This window comes from Musca domestica, unplaced genomic scaffold (genome assembly GCF_030504385.1).
Source record: "Musca domestica strain aabys unplaced genomic scaffold, Musca_domestica.polishedcontigs.V.1.1 38, whole genome shotgun sequence".
NCBI classification, from domain to species: Eukaryota; Metazoa; Arthropoda; class Insecta; order Diptera; family Muscidae; genus Musca; species Musca domestica.
In genome coordinates this window covers 5,037,459-5,049,622 of record NW_026712324.1, presented here as the reverse complement: position 1 = coordinate 5,049,622, position 12,164 = coordinate 5,037,459, and the positions used below count along the sequence as shown (strand labels likewise).

The 12,164-nt window shown below is 36.2% G+C and overlaps 1 protein-coding gene across 5 annotated transcripts in view; it reads left to right on the top strand.

The window, feature by feature from the left end:
• The window catches only part of LOC101896632 (uncharacterized), a 43,874-nt gene that overhangs the window by 24,766 nt on the left and 6,944 nt on the right, over nt 1-12,164 (top strand). For all 5 annotated transcript variants that reach the window (XM_059126370.1, XM_059126371.1, XM_059126372.1 and 2 more), the window contains exons 2-3: nt 8,258-8,604; nt 8,685-8,788. In XM_059126370.1, coding sequence (XP_058982353.1) covers nt 8,353-8,604; nt 8,685-8,788 — 356 coding nt within the window. In that variant the 5' untranslated portion in view covers nt 8,258-8,352. The remainder of the gene's footprint in view (nt 1-8,257; nt 8,605-8,684; nt 8,789-12,164) is intronic.

Here is a 12,164-nt window from a genome sequence, read left to right as displayed (position 1 = left end):
AATATATATACTTTGTTGGGTCTAAAATGATTATTTCGATGAGTTACAAACAGAATGACGAACTTAATATACCCTCCATACTATGTATGGTGGAGGGTATAAAAATATATTTAAATAATCGAACATTGGCAGAGGGTATACATCTGTCGGCAAAACTGACTGATACTTTTTAACTTGTTATTATTATAAGAAAAAATATTTCTAATTTCTAATAATAACAACAAACTTGATGTTTTTAATTTTTTAATCAATGTTTCGAATATACATACTCAAAGTATTGAAACCTTAAATATATACTTAACATTATTCCCAAAAAATAAACATTAAAATAGCTATGCAAATTTCAACTACAAACTTTGCCATTGTTAGTCATAACTCCCCAACAGAATTGAAGTAATTATCAATTAGGATTATTAAATTTAATTGGAGATGGCAAATTATGTGTGTCAGTGGTCCAAAGTGTACAGCAGAGCGAGGCAACAACACAAATGCCATCTAAAACAATGCCAATTGAAATTAGTCGCATACAACCGACACACAAACATACACACATATACGTCAGAGACAACATAATTTTCAAATGATCCACAAACCAAAAATGTTAGAGTTTGAAATGAAATGAAAAAAAAACCTCACAGCAAAAAATCAAAACCATAGACAATGACGGATGATGACGTGATGAGCATGGTGATCACGACACCAGCGAACAATAAGAAGAAGAAAAAAAAAACAGTGATGATGATGATGTTGCACAAACGCTGATCACCCATAGCTCTCGTCATTCATCCATCAAATTGACTCTTAAGATATTACATCCACAGCACAACACTCGCGCCCAACCCAGTTGAAGTTGAAACGATAATAATGACGATGATGATGATGATGAAGAAGATGATATTCTATCTCATAAGAAATTAAGCTCAACAATCAACCGATCAAATGTAACAAATGTAACAAATGATCAGGCACGTTCGATGAAGGCGGACAGCGATACGAGCGTGTGGAAAACGAAAGCATGGAGGGAACCATAACACACCTTTAAACAGATAAGAATAAACAAGCAGATAAACAAAAGCCAACATCGTCATCATCATCAACATCATTATGATGATGGCGATGAGGCACATCAAGCTGTAATGTAAAGATGCATCCACAATGCAACTAGCAAAGCTCCAACACAACTTCACAACTAATCAGGGGAGAAGGAGGGGAGTGCAGTGGAGTGGCAAATGCTCGTAATAAAGTAACAACACTCATTTGGATGCCAAACACAAATATTAAGGTCACATCGGATGGCAAACATTTTTCCGTAGAAACTCTCCATGAATGAATGGACGAACGAGCGAAGAATGAATGCATCAACATAATTCCTAACACCATGGCCCGTATGGAGTTGATGACCACAATGATGGCCATAAAAAAGAGGTGTAAACCCCAAAATGATCGACTAATGGAAATTCCCAAAAGAATCTTAAATGAGCAAGAGAGAAAGAGTGAGAGAGAGTGAGAGAGAGAGGGAGATGTGTGTAAATGTTGTAATAATAAAAACTTTCAACGGATCTTGGGAAGCTACAATGTTATCAAATTATGATAAACCGTTGAGAGTAAAAGTAGCCTAAGTGAAGGTCGAAAAATTTGAAGTAATTCGTTGAGAGGACAAATTAGTAATTTTGTGATACAAATATAATGGTGTACAAAACGAGTCTTTGGTATATCATACTAAAATGGTACGACGAGTACTAAAGTGTACTTAATATTGATAGCAAAGGACCGAGTTAAACAAGAAACCTAAAATTTTGCATTAAAGTGAATTTGGGGCGTCGGAAAAAATAATAGGAAAATCGTAATGAAAATATACGAAATGTACTCGAAGGTCGCTAAAATGGTAGATATTTTAACAAGTTAAAAAGTATCAGTCGGTATTGCCGCCAGAGATATACCCTCAGCCTATGTTCGATTATCTAAATATATTTTGACTAGTGTTATGGTTATTCATACGTTTGACCCTCTATGGAGCAGATCTCGAAGGAATGGGCCAATATTGCCCATTTCCTATCGGACCCAAAATATGATATAAATATTTCGACAGATGTGCCAAGTCTAAATGGAATCGGATGTTAATTTTGGCGATTTATGAGCTTCATGGGTACTCAAAATTTCAATATTTTGTGGGGGAGGTACCCGTTCACACCAGACCATGGGCTAATACAAATATTAGGATGTGTGAAATTTGAAGACAATCGGACTTTTACATCACATTTAATGAGATTGTAATTATTCAAAATTTTGACCATTTTGATATTGTCCATTTTCACACCTGTCCTAGCACTGACGCAAATATTAGGATTCGCAAAGTCGGATTAGCCTTTCTCTTTCTGTGCAAAAAATATGTTTTTTTTTTGAAAATTTCGACCTTTTGTGGGGGAGGTACCAGAAGGAGTGGGCCGATATTGTTCATCTTAACACCAGACCTTGGGTTAATATAAATATTGGGATGTGTGAAATTTGAAGACATTCGGACTCTTACATAACATTTTATGAGAGTTGTAGTTATTCAAAATTTTGACCATTTGTGGGGGAGGTACTTGATGGAGTGGACCGATGTTGCCCATTTTCACACCTGACCTAGCACTGACGCAAATATTAGGATTTGCAAAGTTGGAGCAAATTCCGATTATCCTTTCTCTCCCTGTGCAAAAAATATATATTTTGAAAATTTCGACCTTTTGTGGGGGAGGTACTAGAAGGAGTGGACCGATATTGCCCATCTCCGAACTCGATCTAAGTTTGACAAAAATATTACGATGTAGCCAATTTGGACCAAATCGGATACTCCCTTCGAGAGTTATCGTGCGCACCAGCCAGCCAGACAGATAGGCAGACGGACGGACGGACATCGCTAGATCGACTCCAAATGTTCTGAAACGGATTTGGTCCAAAAAGACCTAGGGTCTAAAACCGTTATTTCGACTAGGCACGTTTTGGCCGTATCAAATGATATATACCCTCTGTAGCCATATGGCTGAGGGTATAAAAATTACCATTTCAAGGACCACATGGCCAATAAGTTTGGTTTTTGGACATATATTTCCAAGAACTAACTGACAGATAATCTTGGTTTTTATACCTTTAACCATGTGGCTAGAGAGGGTATTTAGTTTGATACGGCCAAAACGTGGCTCCTTGAAATAACAGTTTTAGACTCTAGGTCTCTTCGGACCAAATGTGTTTCATGACCCGTCCGTCTATCTGTCTGGCTGGAGTACCCGATTTGGTCCAAACTTGGTACATCGTAATATTATTGTCAAATTTAGACCGAGTTCAGAGATGGGCAATATCGGTGCACTCCTTTTGGTACCTCCACAACAAAATGTCGACATTTTCAAAAAAAAAAATATTTTCTGCACAGAAAGAGATAATCCGATTCTGCTTTAACTTTGCAAATCGAAATATTTGCATCAGTACTGGTTCAGGTGCGAAAATTGACAATATCGGTTCACCCTATTAAGTAGCTCCCCCACATAGGGTCAAAATTTTGAGTAATTATAACTCTTATAAAATGTAATGTAAGACTACGATTGTCTTCAAATTTCACACATCCCAATAATTTTATTAACCCAAAGTCTGGTCTTATGATATTTCATCTCATCGCCCCACTCCTCCTGGTACCTCCCACACAAAAATTCGAAATTTGCAAAAAAAAAATATTTTATTGCACAGAAAGAGAACGGATAATCCGGTTCTGCTCCAACTTTGCATATCCTAATATTCGCATTAGTGCTGGTTCAGGTGTGAAAATAGACAATATCAAGTACCTCCTCTACAAAGAGTCAAAATTTTGAATTATTATAACTCTTATAAAATGTGATCTAAAAGTCCGATTGCCTTAAAATTAACAAATATAACAATATTTTTATTACCCAAAGGTCTGGTGTGAAAATGGAATATATCGGCTCACTCTTTCTGGTACCTGCCCCACAAAGGGTCAACATTTCGAATATCATGAAGCTCATAAAAAACGAAACTAACATCCGATTCAATTCAGACTTGGTACATCTCAATTTTTTCATCATCACAAAATCTGTTATAAAGATGGTAGAGATCAGACCATTTTTTCTGGTACCTCCCCCGCATAGGGTCTAAATTTTTAAAAACAAAACGCTCAAAGGAAACGTTATAAGCATCCAACTCTCTTAAAATTTCAAACATACAAACATTTTTTTCTAAGAAGATGACATATATCTGAGATCCCCTTCTGGTATTTCACCCACAAAGGGTCACAATTTTCAATACTTTTAGCTGTCATAACTTGCGTAAAAAGTCAGCGATTCTTTACAACTTCATATATCTAAATATTTTTCTCAACCATAAACCTGAGATGAAAATGGAATTTATGATTTCACATAAAATTGGATATTAATGTTCGATTTTCTGATTTCCAATAATTGTATCTGCATGAAGTTTGAAAATGGAATATTTCGATCGACTATATCTGCTATCACATTTTAATATTTTTTTATACCCTCCACCATACTATGGAGGGTATATTAACTTTGTCATTCCGTTTGTAACTCTTCGAAATACTCATATCAGACCCAACAAAGTATATATATTCTTGATCAGCGTAAAATTCTAAGTCGATTTAGCGATGTCCGTCTGTCTGTCTGTCCGTCTGTCTGTTGTAATCACGCCATCTTTTGAATGAATTGAGATAGATGGCTAAAATTTTGCACACATGTTTATTTTTCCAGTAGGCAGGTTAAGTTCGTAAATGGGCCATGTAGGTCCACGTTTTCATATAGCACCCATATAACGGTAACCCCCCTATATTCAGTATTTTGATGATTTTAGCGACGTTATTCACCGGAAGTGTTTCAAATTTGGTATTTGAAGTTCCAAATGGATACTACACCCTGAGATAGAAAATTGTCTGTGCAAGTCTATGTCTTCGTATAGCCCCCGGTACCTCCCTATATTCGGTATTTTGATGATTTTAGCAACATTATTCACCGGAATTGTTTCAAAATTGGTATTTGAAGTTCGTTATGGGAACTACAGTCTGTGACAGAAAATTGTTTGTGCGGGTCCAGGTCTTCGTATAGGCCCCATATATCAGTACCTCCCTATATTCGGTATTTTGACGATTTTAGGTACAATACCCACCGAAATTGTTTGAGATGTGGTATTTGAAGTTCCTAATGGATGCTACAGCCTGTTACAGAAAATTGTCTATGCTGGTCCAGGTCTTCGCACAGCTCCGATATAACGGCACCTCCTTATATACGATATTTTGATGATTTTAGCTACATTATTTACCGTTTATTTCAAGTTTCCAATTTGAGTATGGTAATGGCTTATGACAAACAATGCCTATGTATGTCCACGTCGTATAGACCCCAATATAACGGCTATATTCGGTATTTTTAAAATTTTAACAGAATTTTTTAAGGATTTTATTTTTTAAAAATTTCCAAATTCGTTGCAATTGGTGGAGGGTATTAAAAGTTTGGCCCTGCCGAACTTAGTGCTTTTTAACTTGTTAGACTTATCACATTTCCCATATAAAGTTCAGGAAGTGACCAATATACATAATCCTAACCTGGCACGTCGCAATCATATCACAATCATCATAATGACCCTTTCTTTCGGCACCTACTCCATTGGGGGTCTAAAATTTCTATAATCATAACAGAAGTCAAATATATTTATATAATCGAACATTGGCTGTGGGTATACATCTGCCGGCATAACCGACTAAGAACTTTTATAAAATGAAATAAAATTTTAGGACAAATCGCCGTGGATTTTTTAATAAATTATTGAAATAATCAATTGACCAATAAAAGGACAAACGGACCAAGGATCTCCTATTGTTTGTGGACATTTTTTTAAGGAATCAGTAACCGTCGATTTTTTGACAAATGGACACTGACAAATAATCTTTGCCTTGTTTCCAATGCCCAAATACCCAATAATTGTTGATATTTTTAAAATATCTTTTCAAGTTTGTTCTTGCACCAATGGTGACTTGGGTGACTTCTATTGAAATTTGATGAAGAATATTTTTGTCTTTGACGTTATCCTTCTAAAAGTATGTTTTGTTGGAGGTTTTTGCACAAAATCACTAATAAAGTGAGGCTTTAACCCTAAAATGTGAATTTTAGTATATATGAATTCCAGGCGTGTATGCAAAATTTAGATTCTTGACGACTTCTAGGACGTAGGGTGGCATAAAAATTTTTATTTTTTTTTTTTTTTAATTTTATTGAATGAAAGCTAAACATGTCGGAAATAGCATCAAATTTTAGAATAAGTTTAGATTTGTTCGAATTGTTCACCTTTGGCATTAATTGTGGCCTTCAAACGGCTAATAAAACCATCACACGCTGCCCGAATGTTGCTTTGCGGTATTTTGGCCCATTCCCAGCGAAGCGCTTGCTTGAGGTGATCGACACTTTGGTATTTTTTAGTGCCAACCTTGCTTTCCAAAATACTCCAGACACAATAGTCCAACGGATTGGTATCCGGAGATTTTAGTGGCCATTTTGCGCTGAAAATTAAGCAAGGAACCTCATTTCGTAACCATTCTTGGGTGGCGCGTAATGAGTGCGATGGTGCTGAAACCTGTTGGAATGTCTAAGGTCTGCGGCCAAAATGTTTGCGTGCCCAAGGCTTTAATACACCCTCCAGAATATTCTCGTGATTATATTCGGCATTTATTCCAATGCCACGGTCTATTAATACGAGTGGCCGCCCACACCATGCACATTTTCAGCTGACCTCTTTGGCAAGTGAACACGATCATTTTGTTTGTTTACAAACTGTCAAATTCGGCAGTTCTCCACTTTCGGCCAAGCGAAGCAACCCTTTCGCTCCCCTGAGTCCATTTTCTTTTTGTTGCGGTGTAAGTTCATGCACTTTTTGGAATTTCAATGGCTTAACCCCGAGCTCATTTTTCAATATTTTTGCCGAATGGAATATTGCGATAAGTTCAGCTCACGAGCCATTTTACGGCCACTGCGACACGGGTTTCGATGAACTCGCTTCTTTACTTTTCGAACCATTTCTGCTGATGTTGCTGTTTTCTACCGTCCCCTTACTTGACGTCGAGCTACGCTGCCAGTATCAGGGTAACATATTTAAATGCTGGAGTGCTCTAACGATAGCCTCTTGTGGTTTTCCAGCCAAATATAAAGAAATCACACTATCACGCTTGAGTTCCATCACGAATAACTTTTTTTCTGAAAAATTCTCACTAAAATGCTTTTGTACGCTTTTAAACAATATAGTGAGCTGTCACTGGAATAATTTTAATAGATTTCCGGCGGGTGGCTTAAAAACTAAAGCAGTCTGAAGTTAGTTGCATCTCACCCTGTATAGTAGAATTTTATGACAAATAATTCTGTAGAAGATATTGATTTACTACGATCCAGCTTAGAGGGAATTTTTAACCATATTTAAAAAAAAAGGGAACCAAAAGTACCAAAATGTTGCTCGTAATTTTATCAGCAATATTACCGAAGAGATTAGATACCTAAAATGCACGGATTCAGAGGAATCTTACTCTGAACATTTCCAAAAGTGTCGAAGAGGGTGGAACTTGTCTCCTCTTTTTTTTTTTTTTGGTTACTTTTCAAAGTAAACTCTCCGAGACATGTGTCTTTATTTTTTTGCTCTACTTTCATAATCTGCCGAATTTCCCCCGTAAATTGAATTTTGTTGCACAGTGTTATCAATATAGGTCCACGTTTTGGTATATGCCCCATATAATGGTACCCCGAACAATTGTGGAATTTTAAACACATTTTCTAGGAGTTTTAAACATTATTTTTACAAGGACCAACTGCCCAATTATTTTAGGCTTTCTTATCGCAGTTTGTGTTAATACTAGGGAAATTGGAAAAAATTGTATCTTACATTTAATTATTATTAAAACTGTAAAATTTATTTATTGTAACTAAATAATATCTGGTTCTTCCACCACAACCAATTATTTTCAAATCGATAAACAGAAAATCTCATCCAATCATGTGGAATATAATTGAAAACAGCCATACAATAATTAACTTGACATTGTCCCACTTGATAAGTCAGTCCATGTGAGAAAATACAAGTCAAGCGTTTGGCTTATTTTCACCTAAAACCCAACAACTCGTTCACAAAACAAATAAATAAATAGATACAACTCAAAACAGCTAAGTTTAATAAATGCTAATTAGAATTGTTGTCTGTTCTGCTTGCTTTCGTTTCTTTTCAGATTTCGTCTAAATGTTACGGCCAAAGTAAATGTGAGAAAAATCGAAACCTCCAACCAGCCATTAAACACACAGCGACAACAACAATAGCAACAACATGAATAAATTAAAATCCATGCTACCGCCATCCCTGACGTCATCATCGTCATCGAATGCCGCCAGACGTCAGTCGGAAAATCTGGAACCCGAAATCGGTTTCCAGTTGACCATCGAAGCTAGTTCACCCCAAAATTCCAATGATCCTCATGCACCAAAGACAGTCATACCTGAGCTGAATGTTCATTTGATGGCAGCGCGACATCTGCCGTCATTGTTTGGTTTTAAAATTGTACAAGGTTACCTGATAAAAGTAAGTATTTCGTTTAGCGAAGACAACAACCATGTGGTTATGGAGTGGCACTTTAATTTTTGTTACACCCTGTTTTCCAGGTAAAGCTTTTTCCCGGTTCGAAACGTTTGGATAGTACGATACAAACGAACACATGGCCAAAGTTTAATGAAACTTTCAAATTTCCCTTGGCACCAGAAATAAAGTGAGTAAAGGGGATTTTTTTTAATTTTTGCATTAGTTTATTAAATTGTGTGGACCGATTTGTAAGAAAATAAGTTAAAAAGTATCAGTCGGTTTTGCCGACAGATGAATACCCTCAGTCTATTTATGTTAATATATATTTTTTTAGAACAGTGTGGCTTGTTTGTTCGGGATACCGTAGTATTTTGTTGTTGTAAAATGGTCAGGCTTTATCCCTTTATTTTTGTTTTTTATAAAAACAACGTTTGTTTTATTAGTGGAGAACGATGGTAATGTTTACAAGGGGGTAAGGCAGGGAATACCTAGGTTTCGGAAAGAGCCACCAATCCTCATAAGTTCCCTTGTTTTTTGTCTGGGATATTCTCCCCAGAAGTTATTTTAAAAATAACTTCTATGACAAAAAACATTTTTACCCAAGTGACGAGATCGTAAGCTCAATAGAAGAGGAACCAAAGAATTAAATAAAACTAAAATTCTTTTGGAAAATCTTCTAAATCTTACAACCGCACTTATAAACATTTACATCGTTCTCCAGTAATAAAACAAACGTTGTTTTTATAAAAACAACAATAAAGGGATAAAGCCTGACTATTTTTTTTTTTTTGTCAAAATGTTAACCCTTTATGGGGGAGTATCAAAGTAATGAGAAAATATTGTCGACTTCGCATCTAACCTAAGTCTGATAAAAAAAAATGTTACGACGTTGCAGTTTTGGACAATTTAAAAGAGAAGTGAAAAAACTCCAGACGTCCAGACGAAACGGCTGAAGCTAGAATTTTGAAATTTTGCACTAGGGGTCAGTCTTGGTGCTTGGGCTATGTTTTTGGAAATTTGTACTAAAAGGGTACGAAAAGTACTAACAATATAATACTTATTATTGGACGGACAGAATGAAATTTGGAATGAGAGGTGTAGAGTACCAAATGAAATGAAAATTCAAACTTTAAGGTATCAAATTTCGAAGATCGTACCATCTGGTATTATGTGAACGGGTAGAGCTAGAAATGAAAGTATAAGAATCAAGGCTAGAAAGTATATTTTATATAAAGGATGAGATGAAAAAACTGCAACCAAATTCAGACTATTGTCATCTCTAAGGCACTCGTGCGACAGCTGTTAAAATTATTCCAGTGACAGCTCATTATATTGTTTACAAGCGTACAAAAGCAATATGATAAAAAATTTCCAGAAAAAAAGTTATTTGTGACGGAACTCAAGCGTGATAGTGTGATTTCTTTATGTTTGGCTGGAAAACCACAAGTGGCTATCGTTTGAGCACTCCGGCATTTAAATCTGAATAAATCTTTTGTGTCTCGCACCATCGCTCGTTACCGTGATATTGGTAGCGTAGCTCGACGTCAACCATGTGAACGAAAGAAAACAGCAACATCACCAAAAAATGGTTCGAAAAGTAAAGAAGCGACTTGATCGAAACCCGCATCGCAGTGGCCGAAAAATGGCTCGTTAGCTGAACATATCGCAATATTCCATTCGGCAAATATTGAAATATGAGCTCGGGGTAAAGCCATTAAAATTCCAAAAAGTCCAAGAACTTACACCGCAACAGAAAGAAAATAGACTGAAAAGAGCTAAAGAGTTGCTTCGCTTGGTCGAAAGTGGTGAACTGCCGAATTTGGTTTTCTACGATGAGAAAACATTCGTTGTCCAGCAGTTTGGTAAACAAACAAAATGATCGTGTTTACTTGCCAAAGAGATCAGCTGAAACTGTGCACCTTCGGTTGGCCACCAGATCTCAAGCGCCGGTGATGGTGTGGGCCGCCATAACAGCCGATGGTCGCTCTCCGCTCGTATTAATCGAGCGTAGCATCAGAATAAATGCCGAATATTATCGCGAAAATATTCTGGTGGGTGTATTAAAGCCTTGGGCTCGCAAACATTTTGGCCGCATACCTTGGACATTCCAACAGGACTCATCGCACTCAGCACGCGCCACCCAAAAATTGTTACAAAATGAGGTTCCTCGCTTCATTTCCAGCGCACAATGGCTACCAAAATCTCCGGATACCAATCCGTTAGATTATTGTGTCCGGAGTATTTTGGAAAGCAAGGTTGGCACAAAAAAATACCAAAGTTCGATCACCTTAAGCAAGCGCTTCGCCGGGAATGGGCCAAAATACCGAAGACCAACATTCGGGCAGCGTGTGACAGTTTCATTGGCCATTTGAAGGCCATAATTCGTGCCAAAGGTGACCTATTCGAATAAATCTAAACTTATTATAAAATTTGATGCTATTTCCGACATTTTTTGCTTTCATTCAATTAAATTAAATAAAAAATATGACGTTTGACTTTGTTGCATTTTTTTATATCACCCTGTATAATTTTCAAAAAGTACTAAGTGGTACTAAATTGAGTATTGGGTAAATGGATGGGGGCTGGTATCCTTAAATTTGATTTAGATGTCATTATTGGTGTCTGTGGTTAATATATGGAGGTGGTTTGGGAAATGTGTACCATAATTCTTCGAACATTACTAAATAGTACAAAATTTGGTATTGAGTGAAGGGATAAAGCTGAAACCATAAAATTTTATATTACGATAACTTTTCGTGTCTAGGATTGAGATATGGAACGGCGTTGCAAATGAGTGCTAAAATTATACAAAATTTTCTAAATTGGGTATTGGGTGAAGGTATAAAGGCAGAATCCTCAAATTTGATATTAGGACCACTGTTGATATCAAATGCTACTAAATTTGGTATTGGGTGCAGGGGTAGAGCTGGATTCCTGAAATTTGATATGAATGTCACTGTTGGTTTCTGGGGTTGAAAGAGACAACTGGTTTTGGACATGCGTACTGTAATTGCACTAAAGGGTTTTATCATTGGTAATGGGGAAAATTAAAGAGCTGAAATTCTCAAATTTGATATTGAGGTCATAGTATGGAGACGTTGAAATAGTTTTGTACAAAAAAAAATTGGATGTGGGTTCATTGGGCAATGGTTCTCCTGATATCCTCATTGGCAAACTAAAAAATTAAATATTCTGAATTCTTTTTGGGGTAAAAGTTAAAAATTTTTTCCTATTATTATTTACGAAAAAATAATTTTTTTTTTTAAATATAAATCCTTGGAAGTCTGAAAATTTATTACGATGTATAAAGTTTTGAATAAAAAATGTTGTCAAGCCTGACAAATTGTGCATTTTTAGTACTAAAGAGTCCACATTTTTTAAGGTGGTAACAGAAAAAGGGACAGCAATATACCATATTTACTTTAGACCTATTTTTGGTCAGAAATATTTAGCTACATGATGTTTGAAGAATGGGGTTAAACTTATTCAAAATTTTGACTTCTTGACTTCGATAGAAGGAGTGTGCCTATATGTTCCGTATTCACAACAAATATCTGATTGTT